This window comes from Patagioenas fasciata, chromosome 3, assembly GCF_037038585.1.
Source record: "Patagioenas fasciata isolate bPatFas1 chromosome 3, bPatFas1.hap1, whole genome shotgun sequence".
In the NCBI taxonomy this organism is placed as follows: Eukaryota; Metazoa; Chordata; class Aves; order Columbiformes; family Columbidae; genus Patagioenas; species Patagioenas fasciata.
In genome coordinates this window covers 52,056,269-52,076,561 of record NC_092522.1, presented here as the reverse complement: position 1 = coordinate 52,076,561, position 20,293 = coordinate 52,056,269, and the positions used below count along the sequence as shown (strand labels likewise).

The window sequence follows — 20,293 nt, the reverse complement described above, 5'->3', positions numbered from 1 at the left end:
TTATTCTCCAAACCAAAGTCCTTACCCCTGTTTCTCTACTGAATGTCATCTGGCCATAATGAAGGGCTTTCAGACTTGAAACAAGCAGATCACATTCGACTAGGTACTTAATAATAGCTGGGAGCTGATCAGTTTAGGATTAAATGTTAATGAAAAACTTTTCAAGGCACTTAATAGGTGATAGATTAAAAAAAAAAAAAGACTCAAATCATCACAAGTACATCTCAGGCAGGAAACAAGAAACTCTGGGTCTTCTGTGAAGAAGTTTCAGAGGAAATTTAGAGAATGGGTGGTACAAAAAAACAAGTGGATATAGGGTACTACAATATGTACAACCTGAAGAATAGTCACCACTGTACAGAGAAATGGTGTAACAACTTAGAACATTTAGATGGGAAACTCAGAAACCCACATTCTTGCTACTACTCTGCAGAGACAATTCTACCTTTGCAAATGGGGCTGGTCCAGGTCTCATGTTCATATCTTTAGAAGAATGTACAACAGTCAGAGAAGACTCAGGAAGTACAAAACAACAGCTAGAGAACACCCTAAGATGCATTCTTTCCCTTTTTTATAATCTCAAAGTATGTGCTTTTCAATAAAGTGTCATAAGGACATTTTAGATCCTCCAACATGCTTTAACCTGAGCCAACGAGGATACATCAAGAAACAACAGCAGAAACCAGAGCATACCACTTGTATGTTTCCAGTAAGACAAAAACATTTTTCAGTAAGAGTTACTGGACACAGGAACAAACAGCTAACAGTTGCAATGAATGCATCTGTTCCCTGAAGCCTCTCGAGTGAAGCTTGGCTACATTCTGGATGCTCTATTGCAAGTACAAATTGCAGGGTCTGTGTAGGATAACAAAATACCCAGTACAACACACCGTGCAGGAGTTCATTCTATGCCTACACTTGGTAAATACATAAAGTGGAAAAAAAGCAAAATAACTTAAAGGGCCAATTCTTAGAATATGCTAAATCGCAGGAGATATAATTTGAGATAATCCGCTGAGTGATTGTCACCAGTGAAAAGTGAGGAATTCCATACAGTTCTGTGGATTTTCTACTCTCTATTGCTGATACACTTGCTGCTCCTGAAACTTCCTATGGTTTTCAGAGACATTCAGTGGTCAAACAATATACTGCAACTCAACGTTTTTTAAAAAAAAAAAAAAACCACCACTGAAAGTATAAAAATGTCAGATACCTCTTAGCATAGTGAAAGCTATGAAGTGTAAATGTGACAAAGGACTAAGAAAATATCCTGTCTCTGTTTTTGAACATGAGATTTTGTTTAGCAGTACACTGAAATTAGCAAAAAATATTTTAAAATAATAAATATCATCTCTCACACAAGATATGCAGTTGTTCAACTGTTGGGAAAAAAAATAATTTGTTATGGGAATAACTTAGGCTGCCAGCAGCACCTGGAAACCCCAGTCCTGGACCAGTACTCTGTTGTGCCAAGGGTCTTATGATTATGACAGTTAGCCTATTTGCAAAGATGCCTCTTCATATGACCGAATCAGAGAAAAAGTTCTCTCCTGAAACCAGGCATTCAGCTCACACATGTACAAAAAATTCCACCTTTCAATTTAACACCAGGGGCTTAGGCCAGGCTCATCCATAATGAGCTGGCCACCTTCCAGGATTTCTCAACAGCTTGTAAGAATTTTAGCATTAAGACTCTACCAAGTCTGTAAATCAGTGCTGCTTACACATGTTTTTAAAGTAATCTTCATATTGTGTTAGCTTATTCATTGTCTGTAATTCATGATTTATATTTTCAAGAAATTTGTTCTCAAATCAGGGCTCGGGGGAGGTGATTGACTGATCATTCGGTTTTGAATTTCTTTAAATCTCCCTCTCTTGAGCTCCACTGCTCGGCAGCTTGCAGGGTTGAGCAACAGGGGCTCAGCTTTGCCTCCCTGGGCCCCTGCAGAAGATGCGCCTGGGAAGGGGCACAGGGGAGGCCCTGGAGGGGAGGAGGCAACTGACCCTCTGTCCACAGCTTGCAGCAGCCCCAGCGCCTTGAAGGGAAAGCCCTGTTCTGCTCTCCCAGTGCCTGCAGCCTGCTCAGGGGCAAAAGTTCAAAAGAGGGGAGGTTTGGCTCCAAGAAATCTCAGGGCTCGCTCAACAACAACGAGCTCTTCTGGAATCGATTAATACTGAGCTCTTTTTATTTGCCTTCCAGCTTTTCAGACTACGCCGCACCTGATTCACACTTTCAACACTTCTTCTAGAAGGGCAAGTAGACATTTTGCTTTAAAAAGACAAATTAGAGCCACGTTTCTGATGGATCAACGCAATTCTAGCAGCTGAGGTTTTAAAGACAATTCTAAAAAACATGACAACGAACAGGAAATACTGAGGTAAAGAGCTGAATTCCAGTGTTTCTGAATCAAAACTGCCTTTTTCCTCCACCATCTTTGGAAGCTGAATGTTACAAGTGAGCTTGTGAGCTCTGAACATCTGGCAAACTTGGGTAAGGTCAGATTTAAAATAACGGTTCCTAGCGCCAAAAAGAAAACATCACTCTGCTTAAAAATCACCTTGTTATTAACACTATTATAGTTAAACACTCACCTGACAGGATCACCACTTTAACTCATTCCTTAGACAGCTTGTAGTACAAAAGCCACAAACAAAAAGCTAGAGGAAGGGAAGAAACAATGTAGGGAGAAAAAACAACAATTCACATGGCAGATAGCAGGCATGAGGTATTTTGGTTTTATTTTAAACCCTATTGAGAGATTTCAGAATTCCAGATACAACTATGTAGAATCATCCTGGCTTCAGTGTGTCCATTAGACAAAGTGTTGGCAACTGCAAAAGAAAAAATGAACCCATGACAGCACTAATGGCGAAATAAATGAATCAATATCCAATGCTCCTGACTATTGTACCTTGGAGAGATCGAATTCTGCAGGTATGTAAACTGAGAAAGAACAGATGAGGTTTTTTTCATACCAAATAAATACTGACAAATCTTATGCTACATTTCTAAGTTAGCCTGTGTGCATACAGAATGGTCTTACTCAATACAAACAGCTTTTGCATGTGTTCAGGCTCTAGCACCACACTAAATCATTTTGGGGAGAGAAACTGGAAGAAACCAGTTGATTTTACTTCTTCCTAGTTTAGCATCTTGAATCAGTCCACACATAGGTCTTGCAAGTTCAAAAGCCTGTAGAATACCAAAACTAAAGAGATTATGGGAGCACCCTGGCAGGGCAGTGAGGAATGAAGTAATCTCTACCTCTCTGGCAGCTAGCCAACAGGCTAACTACAGGGAAAAACAAACAAAGCATCATCAGTCTCCTTCCTAAGAAAGCCTGACATTCAAATAACACAGTAGCTCCATGAACTCAAGAAAGATACTAGACTGATCCTGAAATGGTCTCCACATCTTTCAAGCTCTTTAAACCATGGGTAGAAACCAGCCACCTGTTAGGAATTGAAATCTTCCCTCCAGATGTGACTTTATCTTCCTTCTCTTCTTACCATGGCTGTGTGATCAGTCAAAAACATAATTTAAAGTAAAAGGGAAAGTTGGGAAAGTAGGTGAGAAACAGGACTTTTTTCCCCTTTAAAATTTTAAGCCAACTTTAGTTTCTTCTTCTACTTCACTGAAAAAAAAAAAAATAGTGGAAAAAAGTCACAGCTGCATTATTCACAACAGCAGTGTTTTAATCAGTATTTGAAAGGTCCCAAACACTCTGCAGATGGATGCCAGTAGGCACACAGGTTTTGCATAAGGGTCACATTTATCACTTCCAAACATGACAGCTTAGTAGGAGCATTGAAGTTACTTCGAATTAAAACCCTTGGGTTGCCAGTAAGGTCAAGTCACAAGGATCTAGGCAGCCTGCTCTGGAGACATGCAGAGGAACTGGACTATAGATCAAATTAGAGCCAGGCTGTACCAAGAACAAGGCTTGAACCTGACAGTGACAGACAGATCTTCTGATACAGGACAGTTGGGTTTGCAGATTAAAAGGTAACTTTTGAAGAAACCAATGCCTCTTAAATTACAGAAAGGACCTAAGAAAGCAGGAGAAAGATTAAAAGGCTAGAAACAATAAATCAAACTGGATGTACATATCAGCTGGAAAATGAAGCTGCACATAAGCCAAAGGTTACATATTCCTGTATACCTGCATTTTTCTATCTTTAAAGCCTATAAGTTGAGAATAAGCCTTCTTTCTGAAGAAATATACTCTGGTTCAATCAAAAATGTTTGGTCCTTGTGTAGCATTGCTCAGATCAACTTTATAGCCTCATGTATGCAGGCGGGCAGGCACTAATTTCCATTTATTCCTAAAACTTATGAACCATTCTCCTCTGTTCATTTCAATTGCTTTGAGCATAGAATTCGCACCTGAGATTGCGAAGTGTATTTGAATGCTTAAAATATGTTATTGTTGGCTTCACAGGTTATTATTTTTGTGATAAATTCTTGTCTGATTACCCTTCAAATCTATATTATTTTTTTCAAATTGCAACTCTTCCCATTTTGTAAGCAGTTAGCACTGGTGTATGTTTACTTAAGAGATGCTTAATAAACACCAGATGCTTAGCTGCCTGTTTGGACACATGCATTTTGAACTTTCAGTCATCCCATCCCACTCCTCACGCTGTCACCTGCTCATATCGCAGAGATCCTGATCCTACTGCACAGAGCCACGCAGTCGGCAATACTTGAATTACAGTGCAAGTCAGCTGCATGTGATCCTGCAGAAGTCTGGAAATCTCAGCTCATGTTTTTGATTTCCCAGGGACCCAAACAGATCAGGCAACTAGTGACACAGTTCGCTACATAGTGTTAATAATCTGACAGAAGAATGAGACAGGTAAATTCAGTATAGCAGGAAACAGTGATGAAGCTTTGTTGCTATCCATTTTCCTTCCTCCCACTGAAGGCTCTCTGTGTGATGCTGCCAAGCTGCCCCTCATAGCAACAGGTACAAAAACCAAGGTTGGAGAAAAGTTTGAAATCATCTTAAAGAAACATGAGCCAGTTTTCACTCTTCAGCATACAGGTAAAAGCTTGGATACTTTCTGTATAACCAGCTGATATGCAAATTTAAGGTCTTCTCACAAGATCTTCACCCAGAATAAACAGTTGTTGGACACCTGCAAGGTGTCCACAAGATAAACTGCTTCCAAAAGAAGGGAGTCCCTTTGACCCAGGTCCTAAACACACGGCTGTCAAAGCTACATTAAAATACAGCACCAGCAAGCCTCAAACAGTGTCCCCATGTATGTCATACCTGCCTCTCTCAGAGCTGGAGGGGTATTCATGAGGGAACACATCAGATGTATGCAGACCTTGCAGCAGCCCTCCTCCCTCCAAACCACTCTGAACAGGTAGGGTGCCCCAAAAGCTGAAGGCACAGACCACATGTAGGAGGCTTACTAGGAAGAACAAGTCAGTGCTACCAGAACAGGTGGATATATAGGCAATCTCAGCATAGGCTGGGGGCACCATTGCCTGCACAGATGATGGTCCTTGCAGGTGATGATCTGGAATATCCCAGCAGTCCCACAGGCACTCTTGTGAATGCAGCAAGAATGCAGCAAGGGGCCTCTCAGAGCAAACATTTCCTCCTGCTGATCATGGAGCTTGAACTTGCATTCAAAGTCAAAACAGTGAAATGGGAGTATGACTTCTACTATCAAACATGATATGAAATTGCAGAAGTAACAGGGAGGAAAGATTTATATTTCCTTTTCTGAGGGGAAGCTCCTTGCACGTGTTCATTGGTTGACTTTGCCTAAACAGTTCAGACGTTGATACACAAAACAATTTGAAAAACTTCTGCTACAGAATAACCTCTTGACCAAAACAATACATTCACAAGAAGAACAGGTGATGAAAGCTGACCTCTTTCTTTCTTTCTATGGTATCCTCAGGCAGAAATGCTTTTTAAAATAGCTTGCCTGAAATGAGGTATCAAACAACATATGGTATAAGTGTCAATTACTTCTGATTCAAACTTGAAAACACTGCCAATCTTAATAGGTGGATCAATACTAGTCTGAAAGATGACTATTACAGACTAAATGGAAGGATTACAGTAGCAGTGAGAAGGGATTAATTTCTTCTTATCTTAGAGTAGATAATACTAAACCAAAATCCATAACGGATATGGTTTTACAGCTAATAGAATAAAGATGACTCCTCATTGAGGTCTGCAGAATACAGATAGCTAAGGTTTCAACACAGTTGTTGCAACAAAATGTTGATGTAAAATATCTGAATAATGGTTACTTTTGAAAACAGGGAATGTAGATCTCTTGTACGAGTGCATTTCTACCACAGAAGCAGAAGGCTCATGCTTTTTTGAATCAGAACAAAGGCAAATCAAGCTGAGAAAAAACAGTATGGGAGGGGAAAGGAACATTTCTGCCCTTCAGGAATAAAGTATTCAAAGTTGACTCTAACTCTGAAGCAATAGATCACTACAGTACACATTGAACAGAAGCCATGCCTAACAGCAATCAACTATCCAAATCGCAGCAGCAGCAACCTTAATGGAGAGCTATTCAGCAAGGCTGCATTAGTGATGTCTCCCTCGGGCTTGTATTTAAAACTCTCCCAGTGAGTCAGGAGAGTCTCATGTGGGTATGAAATACGAAGAAGGCACAAAAGCAAGAGGACATCCTGGGTCACACCAACTGGGCCAGCATCTGCCTCAGAGCACAGTCTGCTTGGGGAAATAGGATGGCAAAGAGGACAAGTACAAGAAGTTTCCTCTCTTCTTTCTCCTTTTTTCCCCCCAATCTCTGCAGAACTTGCCAGCTTCTAATACCAAGTGGTTAACTGATTGTCCAAACCAGCAATAGCTTTGGCATATGCTAATTTACAAACGGTACTGCTAAAATCAACTCAGTGTTCTTCTAGATGTACTTTGGTACGTAAGTTTTAGGACCTTCCAAATCATCCCATGCCACAAAATGTATGCACAGCTCTTAGTGAAGAAGTTAGTGAAACCTGAGATCTTTCAACACAAGGTATGTGTGCTGATGCCAGAAGTAAGAATCTGGTGAAGAAGGAGGCTCTAAGAAGCACAAATAAGACTAGATAGAGCGTTCAAAAGCTGTCAACCCTGCCACAGACTTCAGTAGATGTTTGGCCCTTGCTGCATCTCTACCTTTGAAAACCTCCCATTCATAAAGACCATTTATCATAATAGGTGTGTATCATTGCTGATACTCATAGTTCAAAAACACGTATCACTAAAATGGGAAAGCTGATTTAAGTGTTCAATACTATAAGATTTACATCTCATAAATTTCAAATAAAAATTGCTAGCAAGTGAGAAATACATATTACAGCAAAATAAATAACCGAACAAAAACTGTTAAAGAACAATATAGGAGATACCTCATTATCCTCAGCAGTTACCATAGACACTCTTTAGCTTGTCAGGTACATCAGCTAATACAAAATTACTGTAGTAGGTATTTGTCACAACTTTTTGATAGATCTACATCACAGTTATGACTTGACAGGATAAGTCTGAGAAAAAACTCACTAGAAAGAATACTGAGCTAAACTGGATTTTAAGCTGGAAATCCAACTTGGAAAAGATCAGGAAATATTATCTTCAAACAGCAAAAAAAAATGTTTTCTTTATAGTAATGTTTTATTCTATGCTACTTCTCTATTTGTTTTTCCACAGTGGCATCAGCAGTATAACACCCAAGCTTCTCTGTGCTTCTAAGACAATGTGAAAAGAAATGATCAGTGATGTTTGATTTGGAAGTTATGTCAAAACTCTTTGAAAGCTGGACAGTGACACCCATAACAAAGACTTAAGTTCCCTTTGTAGATAAGACCTTTTCTCCATACACTGTTCAAATATAGTGAAAGAAAACTGGATTTAAAAAAAAAAAAGAAAAAATAATAATCTATATCTAAGCCTTCTACATAATATAATACGGAGATGAAAGACAAACCTTTTCTCCCCTTGACTTCACAGTTGGTTTATACTTGTTTGTTTTTAAACAATTTCAGCTGTGATTCTTCTGGATGGTACTAACTGGTCCCGAATAAGGTACTCCTACTATTCTTAGTAAAAGCACAAGATGTTGAATAGCAGAACATACCAAGATTTATTGAGAGTACGAAGCTATATATTACCAAGGGGGAACTATCACTGATTTTTGGCATAACAACACTAATTTTTGGCATAACCACTAGGAATAACAAGGAAACAAGAAATAAAAAATATTTTATCCAAAACAATGAAAAGTGCTGTTTTTCTGCTAAGAAATACAGCATCCATGACTTTCATGCCAAAACTGTAGATGAAATAAGTGAAACTACAAGCGGATACTGTAGCAGTTCCCCAGCATTTGGTTCTCCAGGAGGCATTCTGCCTCCCTGCCCCACATGACACCAGGAATCCCTGTTATGCAACTCTATTTCCTCCATCTTTTTATTTTGAATATTTCTACTCAAGTCTTACTTGGTCCATAGGAAATTTATATTGTGTAAGATTATTACAACCCATTTCTGCAGAAGCAGCAGCTGAGAACTACTTATTTGCAAGCAGGTTGGAAAGTTTTAATTCACTCTGTTTCTGGGGCAACTTTTCTGACCTGGCAAGTAAGGGAAGAAGGTGGTGAAAAAGCAGTGTTTCATTTGTTGAGAAACCTATTTTGGCTTCTTCAGTCCACATTAAGTTGACAGACGTTTGTTTCAAGTCATCAAATCAACATCTTTTACACAAATAAATCTTATAGCACACTTCAATCAAATTTTACTCATTGCGCATTATCTCTCTGATGGCCTAGAGCCCCAGCTGCAATGTCAGTGCCACCCTTTGGATTTATGCAAAATGAAGACTGTATGTATGTGAGCATTTTAACTCTAACTGCTACACTGCCATTTCTGAAATGGAAAACTGTAGAGTGTTCAATCATCTCTTGAACTACTCAAGATCAGTAACTGAAAAAATGTTATATCAAAATGAGTCCATAAAGAGAATTCAGGGAATAAACAAGTCAGTCCACATCATTATGTGCATGAACAATTCTCAACATCAAATCCGCGTGATTAATTTTGCGGAATAGAAATTAGCTGCTAAGAAAGGAGACCAAGATACACAGGTTATGAAGGGACACTTCTGCCCAGATCAGTCTGTTGAAAACAAACTAATTGTAACATAATCATTCCCTGAGATTAGAAAACACCAGACAATCTGCCTCCATCACTATGCCTGCAGCAATGTCTTATTTAAGAGCAGTAATGAGACTATGAAGCAAATCCTCCCATTGTCCACATTAATTCATGTTGATTTGGATCCCCTAGCAAATTTGGTGCATGTATATCATGTTCCTTTAGAAGAAACTAAACTGTGATCTCCAGCCATATACAAAATACATATCCATCCCCAGAGGTAACATAAGCATTTGAACAAGTGTCTGCTCATTCGGGTCACACTAAAACTACCGATTTCCTTTGATATTAATTTTGTACTGCATAAAGAGGGACATAAAGCCAGAAGAGACAACACTGCAAAATTTTGAATACAGTTTCACAAAATTTTAGCCGTAAAAATCTGTAATTTCTAGATACTTTCTCAGATAGTATTATTAATTAGGTAGGAGAACAGTCTTTTACAACAGTGTCTGACATTAAGCCCAAAGCTAAGAGCTGTTAAATAGTGCAACAACTACAGGACCATTTTTCATGGTTATGCTTTTAAACTAATATGAATTAGGCCTTCTTGCATTAATTTTATCTGCTGTCTGTAATAACCTATTAGATTCCTGGAAGTTTACTCAGCAAATATTTAATGTTATTGGTCATCATCTAGATCAAAGTTTCATTAACCTTGTACACCAGATCAGCAACATGCTTGGAAAGCTTGTCATCAGCTCTGACTGTTAATACCTCAAAGGCTCACTTCTTTATATATCGTAAGTCCAGGGTCAGGGAGTTAATAACATCTATTATCAGCAGCCTCAACCATGCAACTGAAAGAAAAGCATAGTAATGGAGACTGATGGAAGGAACTAATGCTCTAAATAAATGAAATGAAGGGTGAAGTAGACTATGGGACAATCACAGAAGCATTGGAACTAGCATTGCTGAGACCTATAACAAGTATTTTATTTATGTGAACCTCAGTAACAAAACAAAATAGGTGAGTTAGAGGTACGGTGAAGCTGGCAGAGAAGTAATCTTTGGAGCAGCCTGAAAAAGTTGCAACCAGATGCGTTTGTAGATGTATTCTGATCCTCCAATCTTTACTAGTAGCTATTACTTAGAACATGAATTTCTGAATTCATTGGAATAACTTGTTATACTTTTTCTCCTTCCGGAGCTCATATCCTGTAATAGTATCTCTGTGAACTCTCCTGTATTTTTCATATGGCACTGTATTTGATCATCCAGTTTTTTAAGTCTTCCACCCCCCCCCCTCCTCCCCCCCCCCCCCCCCATTTATGGTATTATGTGATCATAGCGAAGTTGTAGGAATTTCTCCATGGAAAGTGTGGGCTTTATACATTCTAAAAGAACAAAGTAAGAAAAAGTACTTCCACTGTCTCTTTTTCCCATATCATGTCACTTGCTTTTGATCTTTACTGTTTTCTCACACATTGCCATACATCAATAGGTCCTCAAAAACAGCTTAGCTCAAAACAAATAATGGAGATCTTTTGTGAGCAAGAAAAAAAAAAAAATGCTCATCTCCATTATAAATAAAAGAAAAAGTTTTGAGAGCAACCAGAAAAAATAACTGTTACATATGTAGATGCAAGAAGCAGATTCATTATTCATTTTTCAAAGAATGAAACAATACAAACTTAAATTATCCTCTGCTTTTGATATTAAATCCTGTGTAAGTCTGCACAAATTGGTGTCTTAAGTTTGGCTCAGATCAAAACTGCTCTATGTACCTTCACATGTTGTAGATGGCAACAGTTATCAGTTGAAAGAAAGAGGATATAAATCAATAGTTTCACATAAAAACACAAACACTCAGACTGCCAGAAGTGTATAATGTGTAATCATTTATCACCATACTACTGAACTCCAGTACAACACACACAAAAAGGAAGAAAAACACCTCACCCCAGCCACCACCACTGCTAACAAAACTTGTAGCAGGGCTAGTTGCTTCTCAGGTAAATATCAATAACCACATACAGAAGGGGAAAATCATGAACTAAGCAAGACTCAGCAAGTTAATTTTACACTTTGGATAAAACTAAATAGACTAATACTTTGGGGGTTGGCTTTTTTCTTCATCATTTTTATGTTTGATTTAAGCTCTCTTAGCAAGTCTAGAAAGGGTCGTGATTAATAGCTATGGCCTTTCTGATAGATTAGTTGTTACCAGAAACAAAGTCCTTGAGTCAGGTGGTTCTGCAACCTGCATGAACCATTGCAAATTATTTATAGATACAAGATCAATGCTTTTTTTTTTTTTAATTGCTCTTAACTTTCTCAGGAAGTTATTTTATTGTAATTTGTATAATATTTAGATAGCGATTCCTACCATTTGAATGAAGGCCTTTAAGTATATGGTATATTTTCAACTAGTGTAATATATTAAAAACCTCAAACTATCAAAAGTCCAGAATAAGACCATGATAAAAACAGTGAAGTGAAAAGAGCCATCTAATTAAAATAAAAATCTAGCCAAGATTTTCAGGAGGGCCCATTACCACTTGTCAGGGTTGTCGTGAACAATGTTGTATCAATTTGTTTTAGTATTAAAGCTGGGTTCCCCCCCCCGCCCCTAAAACCAGCTAAACCATTCATTGCTACTCTTGCTGTTGATAAAGCAGTCAGGTGGATTTAATTGCACACCATCTGTCTGTCTGAACAAGTTCTGGTGGTAATGCTGCTAACACTTAGAATGAGCTATTTGCATAGAAATCAGTGCTGCAAAGAGTAAATAAAAGCTTATGAAGCTAAACTGTAAACACAGCTGATTTTCAATTATTTTTTACTAATGAAGCATGTGATATTTTGAATATAAGAACACTTCCACCATATCTACCCTTTCCTAATTTTCCAGTGTTGCTAATTCGAGACTGCTTTGAAGCACATCTCCATCTTTTGAAAACAAAACTCAGTATTAAACCTGGAGGATCAATGAAGGAAGAATGACATGCACATATAACAAGAAGTATTAACTTGTCTAGGCATAATTGAGACATCTTTTAATTCCTCACTCCAAGTTGAGGGTTTGGATTTTTCATCTTGTCTTGATAAATACTTCTAACTGGTAAGGGTGAAAAAGCAAGGAAAGGAATGAGAGGAAACCATGGTAGATAAAATGTTCCTTAGAGCAGGCAGAACATTATTCATCCGTGGTAGTTCTGGTAAAGAACACTAAGCCTGAAGCAAACAGCCCCAGCATGCAACTTGTAAAGAAAGGTGACAAACATGCAAATGTTCATTTGCTTTCTCCCAGCAAGTCAGGAACTTCCTTGTTTTCAGTGTCTCCATTCTTGAGTAAACACAACCTAAATGAACCTGTCCTTCATCACTTGGAAAAACATGTTACTATCCAGTGCAAGTTTCTTGAGGAAATGTAAAGCAGAGGACAAGAAGTAAGAGGGTGATGGGGGAAATTCTGAATTTGAAGACACTTGTATTTTGGTCAAAGAGAAGAAAGTGATGTGTAATGCAGTTTCTGAAAAGTGCCAGTGGGCTACAAGCAATGCTACAAGGCTGAACATCATGCTTATGACTACGCTCCACATACTGATTTTGGTGCCATCCGGAAGGATTATCCGCAGTCACATAGATTAGTGGGAATTTAAGAGGAATTAAAGGATTTTGTATGTTTTTGTACTCATCCTTCATTCAATTCAGTTAATGTGAAACATTATCCCATTGCTGACCTTCAACAAACTGTCTACAGCTACAGGTCACTTTCAGTTTACATATTAGTTGTTTGCAAAGGTGTATAAACCCTAGGCATTTCATTAGTAATAAAAAGTCCAAATCTGCTTCATTTGGAGACTCAGATATACTCAGTTATTTTGTCTTATACATTAAATTACCATAATACAGTTTGTACAAAATAAACTTCATGTCAAAATGATGTGGTATTTCAAATTATGACCATCTCAATCTAACCGCACCTTGAAGACTATAAACTTCATCACAAGCATTTTCCCCATGTCTATAACATTACTTGAGTCAGAAGACACAGTTGGTTTTTTTTCCATTCACAAGCTTTTCACTGAGAACATAAGAAGAAAATTAAACAAATCACTCATCTGTAAATACTCGTTTACAAATCGGCTTGTAGGATTCGAGGCTAAACTTCTTAATTAAAAATACACATATATAGATCCTTCTAGAGCGATGCAGGTTGGGGGAGGCTTGTAAAGCAATAGCAAGCAAAACCATTACCTTCCCTTCTCCATTTGCATCCTGCCTGGGCCTCAATCTCTGTGAAAGGAGGGCTACATGAACAGCCACCACCTGAGCCAACTCCTTAGATCAGCTTACAGGTGCTGCTTCTTACCATCTTCTTCACTTTCCCCAAAACAGACATCTTTCCCTTCTTGAGTCATCCTGCTTTCTCTTTCCAGCTCACTCCTCCTAAGACTGCTGCCGAGACCTCTCCTTTCCACCTTTTCCTCACACTCCTGTGTCTTTTTGAACAGACAGTATCTGTCAGCCATGCCTCTCATCGCCTTCTGCCTTTTTCTCACTGTCATGTTCTCTCTGACAGCCTTTAACTTAATTTCTATAAACTCCAGCTGTTTCTGTGAGAGGCATTGCTGCCCAGCAAGCCTGGGTGGAGCAGCTTCTCCTTCTCACTCCCTCGACAAGTGTACAAGAGAGTCATTGGCTGGGTTTGAGGAGGCCAGTTTGCTCAGCTGGATCAGGCCATGGTGGCCCATGCTGCCACAGAAATGATGGCCAAAACCGGGGCTCAAGCGTATATTATTCAGCAGGCTCTTTGCATTTTGCACCTTTTCTGTCTGTGGGGCCAGTTGCTCATAAAGCCTTGCAAGCTTCAGAGCTGTTTGAGGGGAACCTCTGTTCTCTTGACTTCTCTGCTAAAGACAGGAATCAAACTGCAGATTGACTTTCATATTCACACAGGCGTGCACACAAACACAGAGCATACCGAGGAAATACTATTCATTAATGCTAACATTGAATAAGCAGTTGGATCAGATGTTAAAAGGTAAATGAGAGATTACTTATTTCCCCAGTATACTTGGGCTTCAGACCCAAGAATTGCATCCACCCTGACCAGAGACAGAAGCCAGCACACTGAAGTCTAATGGAAGAGATGGTAAAATACTCATGACAGATTGCTGCCAAGTCACATGAGGAGCTTGTGTAAAGTTTCCACGAGGGACTATGACTCTATATTTGCTTTCTTCTTTTCTCCATGGTAGCTCTGAGCTGAGATTTTATTACCACACCGGATCTATGTTCTCCTGCCAAAATATGTTGACCGCATAAAAATTAAATGTTTACAACATTTTTCTGAAAATACTAACACTCAACAACTTTGATATCTTTTCTCACTTTTTATTTCCTTAATATCTGATTGAAGCATCTTCCTTTCATGATCATGCCAATTTTTGATTAATATTGTGAGCAGAAGTTTTAAGTTTTGAATGCTGAGCATGCAATTTTGGAAATACTTGACTTTCAATTTCTTCCTAACAGTGTTGTGCACATAGTGGACAATCTGGAAATGCTTTACTAATTTAACAATGATTTTTGTTCAAGGTTCACCAATACAGACTGGTGTTACTCAATTCAGGAAGCAGGTTCCTAGGCAAGTTCTTCCTCAAAATAGTTTAAAGGAGTGGAAAAACATACTAGAACAGTCTTGCTTAATTTAAAAGAAAGTATAGAAGAAGGGTAATCACAGCATCTCAATAACATAGGTTTGTTCCCCTTAACCTCTCCATCCTATACTGTCACCTTTTCCACTGCAACTTGCCAAAAATGAAGTTCTAAGAGTCTTACCACAGAGACTTGACAAAAACCAGAGGCACCTGTTGGACACTGAAATAATAAAAGCAATAAGCACTTATTGTCATCAGGTTTCTAGTGGAGCATTTCTACATGAGGACTGAGACATACATCCATCCTGGGTAACTAACTATTGTTTTTATCATCTGTTTACTATTTGCTCCCTCAGAAATGTTCGGGAATAGGAGGACAGCAAGTACTGCCTTTGGTAGCTAGGGAAAATCATAGGTTTTGTTAGCCTGGATTTACTTAAGTAGGTAACAAACACAGCTGCATAACCATCTGTAGAAACAGGGCTTCTCTTTGAATCACACAGATTACTTTGTACACTTGAATCAGTATCTCACTGTAGTGAGAAAGAAAGTTATAGAGTTTAGCTCCAAATTTTAATAGGACAAGGTTATTTAAAATGCCCTTGTGATGTAAAATGAAATGCAATAAACCAGAAAGCCATTCAAGGTGAAAAGGTTTAAACCTGTCCGTTCTGACATCAAACTGGACGGCAAAGAAAAAAACAAAACAAAACAAAAAAAACCAACCAACCACAACAAAAAACCACCACCAAACCAAACCAACAAAACAAACACACAATACCAAAAAAAACCCAGCTTCCTTAGGTTTACCACTATCCTGCAATTTCTTTTTCATCAACAGATCTTACTGCCATCACCAGCTATCTTACAGAGGTTTTATGTCAATGAATAATGCAGCCTATAATTACCCCGAAATCTGAAATACTGAAGTGGTAGCTTTTGTCAAAATACAAGGCACTAGAAAAGTGTTGGACTTCCAGGGAAAATAAAGGAACTTCTGAAGTTTGTCGGGCTCCCTCCCCTGTCCCCCCTTTACTAATGCTACATGTCGTCTTCATCTGTGGAGGGAAGGTTGTTTTCACAAATTGAAACTGTCTCCCAGGTACATTGGGTTGCTAATCCTTTCCCAAATAAACGAAGATATTTGCAGTTCAATCCTAAACAGCAAATCATACAAATCAATAGTAGAGGTTCAGTACTCAGTGTAGAATTCTACCTACTCACAATATTGTTTATGAGCACACATATACATAGGTGTGTATGCAGAGGCCGTGGCAATCCACAGCCCTTCAAATTTATATGCACTTTTACCTTTTTAAAGCTTCCATGAATGTCTCATGTTCCCTGCAAAACCATGCGCCTTCTATCATATGCTGTCAAACAAAACCAACTGCTATTCTCTGAAGCAGTAAGCGTCAAAAAATTGGTTTCAGACATTTCCAGTCAGTTTTTCTTCTGATTAAAATAGTTGTTAGTCTTCTATTAAAGATTACCATCTCCCACCAGACTCAAAAGTGAGTCACAGTGGATGCCTTCCCACATAACTAGCTTTTCTTTGGGGACGAGGCAAGAAAACGGGCTTCCATGGCTGCAAGATCTCCTTGATTTTCAGAGCTGAACAACGCATTCTGTTAAAGCCTCCAGAGATAATCCCCTTGAGATGAAATTTAACTAAGCATTCATTTTCCTTTTTATTGAAAAGCTTAAGGAAAAGCCAGAGTGTCTGTAGTGGTTGCCTTGGCTGTTCCAGTCTCTGTAAATGCACCTTTATTTCCCAGACTTTCAGGTTGCTTATATTTGAGGGAGCAGTTGAGGAGGACTTTTTATTTTTTTTTAAACAGGTCTTTCTTTCATCCTTGAGGGAGGAGGAAAACAGTATGAATATCAAGAAGGCAGGATAGAAAGTTGAGAATAAAAGGGAACAAGATCTTATTGACATCCTGTCGTAAAGAAACAGATTTACTTGCTGCATCAGCCTTCCACAAAGTACCAGCAACTTGCAGCTAATGCTTAAGAACTACACCAAATAAGTAAGCTCATACAAAAACTTTATTTTTAAAATCTATATTCACTTTCCATTTCCGTGGCTTGAATGGCTCACAACAATATATTTATATAGTTATAATGCAGAGAACACCCAACAGAATTTTAAACCAGTTTGAAATTAGAATAACTTTCATACAGAAGACACTTTTTAATATATATACATCTTTCACTTGGCTTGGAGAAGCTCATTTCAAGGAACATCAAGCAATGGATAGGGTAAGAATAGAAAAATGATCACTTAGAAAAGAAATACATGGTAAGAGGTCTGTATATTTTTTAGTATGTCAATTTTTCAGAAGTGAGAAGTACAGTGCAGCATAATGGGAAGGGGAATAAATAACCTAGTGCAGGAGAAAAAATTAAAAAAAATAAAAAGAAGAAAACCAAAACCCAAACCACACTAAGGCAAGTCCAGATTTCAAAGAAAGAGATGAGTCAAAAGCCACAAAAATAATCTATTCATTATTCCTTTGTTATTTAACTACAACAGACAGAAAAGGGGGCAGAATCATATCATATAACTGTATGGCTGTATGGCTCCTGCTGCAGCTTACTTTTCTGAAAGCAGAGCTGAGGAATACCCAGATCCCAAAAACTGTAAGCAAAACATGAAACTTTGATGTAAAATATCATGGTAAATAAGAGAAACTTAACCACAGCTCAAGCTGAAGACATATATTTTACTTCTTTGATAACATTTCCACATGTTTAGTGGATTCTAGTATTGAAATGTAGAAAAGCACCAGCAATCCATTTTAAGTCTCATTTCCCTGTGAGACAGCCATTAAAGACATGTTGATATTTACTTTTCCCTCAACATTGCTTACTTCCCTTTAAGTTTAAAGACTGCATAAACATTCCTGATTCCAATACAACACTAATAATAATAAAGAAGTAAAAGACACACTTGTAACTTTTTGTCCCCTAATCCTCATATGCACCCCAGCCCACAGACTTCTGGGAAAGCCCATTGGGCCTGACCAGATACCTCAGTGAAAGGGACTTCACTGTTTGCTCTTTGCCCTGAGAATAGTACCAGCCTCCCCAGCCTGTGAACAGAGCTGAAGGGAGATAATCTGCTCTGGAAAATAATTCCATTTCCAATTGGCCAGAAAGCTGTTTTGCTTTTAAGGTCATGTCATGGTGGGCTGACTTCACTCTAGTCAAAGGCTAAAACAATAATGTTAACTAAAATGTATTAAGGGAGAGGAGAAATTAGATTAAACATAAAATATTTGGCCTGTGCTGCAAATCTCATTTAGCCATCACCAGGAATTCAGATGAAAAAGTATGCATCCTGGATTAGAGCTAGTAAAACGACAGTCTTACATTTCTTTTACACCTTCCACCCCAGCCTTACCCTTTGGGGACTGTCTGACACAGGTCTTAGTAAGATACCTACTGTTTGCACTTGGGCCAAAGAACAATCCCATGACTTCTGTACAAAGCATCACTTGAGATCTAATGTGAACTCCACAGTCACATCTTACCATTCCTCACCTCTGAGAGTATCTGTTAGAAACTAGTCTAGTCTTAGAACACACAGTACTTTCTAAGAAAGTACTAAATCTTAAGTTATACACCAGCTTCAAATGCACTGCCAGTAACAAAGTCTAGTGGTTTTGATGGAATATTACTTTGCTTAGTACAGTTACAGCTGAAATACAGACATACCCATTGGGAGTTGAAAATGAAGATATACCTCAGCTACTTTTTCAGGTTAACTGAGGCAGTGCTGAGCTTTTACAACTGCTAGTGAGAAATACCACTGTGGATCTTTTTCTCTCAAGAAAACACCATCTATATGCTTACACTTCCTCCAAGACTCATCCAGTTTGGTAGCCTGTATGAAGCTTAAAACAGCTGAGGAAAAACCCCAAGCAACGGAAAAGAGTTGTGCCTGCATGATAGCTAGAAATGTACAGGAAGGTACATTACATGACTCATACCTTCCTTTATATATAGTAGCATTAGAAGTCATTGAGAAAAGGTTTGTGCCAAGCTTGCTGGTTTTACCTCCCGAGAGTATGAAACCTATTTGCACGTTTCTCCCTTTTAAAAATAATTTCTGAAGGTCAGCAGTGACTGCTGAAAGAAGATGCTGCATCACCCTGGAAAACTACAGAATACATGGAATGTGTCAGTGCTAATAACTACTGGACTCAGTATGGCAAGCAAACAAATACAGCTGCATGTGCAGAAATACATATGAGATACCTGCTGCACAGACTCAATACCCATATTCAAGGGGATGCAATCAAAGAACTGGAAGACCACACTAATTAAGGTTAAAAGGCAAAGACAGAGATCAGAGTGGCAAAAGAGAAAAATTCATTTGCCCTGAATGACATTCAGAACACTGGAGTAACTACTAACAGGAAGGATGACTTGTGGCTGCAGCAGAAGGTGCACAGCATGTGTGCTTTGCTGTTAGCTACATTGCTGAAGCATGGATACAGACAAAACAAGTGCAAAATCACTCAAAAAAATCAAGATAAAGAATGTAGGGATGATACTAGAAAACAGGAGACAACTTGACTATTTAGCAAAGAGGGAGGTTAAAGTCATTTAAGTGAAGAAAAAGGAGTTCCATTTTTCAAAACTGCATCCTTTGGGTATAACATGAGGAGAAGGTGCAATAAACTTGACAGAAAAGTCTCCATGCTTAGCCACTAGTTTTTCCTTAAGGGGAAACACATGAAAATGTTGTTAGCTTAAGATGCCTTAGATTGAGCAGAAGAGTGAATTTTCTCCTTAAAGTCAAACCCAGAGAAAAAAAATTTCCAAAACAGTCTACATCTTAAGACAAGCAAAAAGGTAATTAAGGAGTCAAGGTTCACCTTTCTTCCTAGAAAGGTTTTAGTACTGAATGGTCACAAGATAAAGTTGTTTGGACTTTGACAGAAATGTTTTGCCAAAGCAGGAATACTACAACATCTGTGTTCACTGCACACCGTAAGTGTAACTATTCAGCAATACAGAACAAGACTGAACGTTTCAACATTCAGACCACCAGACTTCAAATACATTCTGGAGAATGTTGCTTACATTGTGTTCCCAAATTTTACCTAGGGAGGAGACATGAAAAAGTAAGTAGGGAGTTGAGAAGAATGAGAGAATTAAAAACAACAGGAGCTGTTCTTTCACAGTTTTGCCCAAACGTCTCATTTCAGAAAAGTACAACCACTACAAGCTAGAAGTTAAGGATGTTGCAGCCTAGGATGCAGGAACATTCAACCAAAATAACAGGACAAAGCTAGGAACAGCATCCAAACATTCTCACTTATAGCCCACTCTCCTAATCTTTGCCTCTTATTTGGGTTTCCACAAGCCTTATAAAAAAAATTGGTGAATTTACCACTGTTTTATCACAAAACCACAAATTACTGTTTGCACATGTCAAAATTTCTAGGTAAGCACAAAGATATCAATGGTATTCAAG

The 20,293-nt window shown here is 38.4% G+C and overlaps 1 protein-coding gene across 3 annotated transcripts in view; it reads right to left on the bottom strand.

Annotated features, from left to right (window-relative positions):
- RPS6KA2 (ribosomal protein S6 kinase A2) overlaps positions 1-20,293 on the bottom strand; it is a 290,506-nt gene that overhangs the window by 226,768 nt on the left and 43,445 nt on the right. The window contains exon 1 of one of the 3 annotated variants that reach the window (XM_071806357.1): positions 26-69. The exons of the other annotated variants lie outside the window; for them this stretch is intronic. Coding sequence (XP_071662458.1) covers positions 26-49 — 24 coding nt within the window. The 5' untranslated portion in view covers positions 50-69. Of the gene's footprint in view, positions 1-25; positions 70-20,293 lie in introns of those variants that run through there. 3 annotated transcript variants of the gene reach the window in all.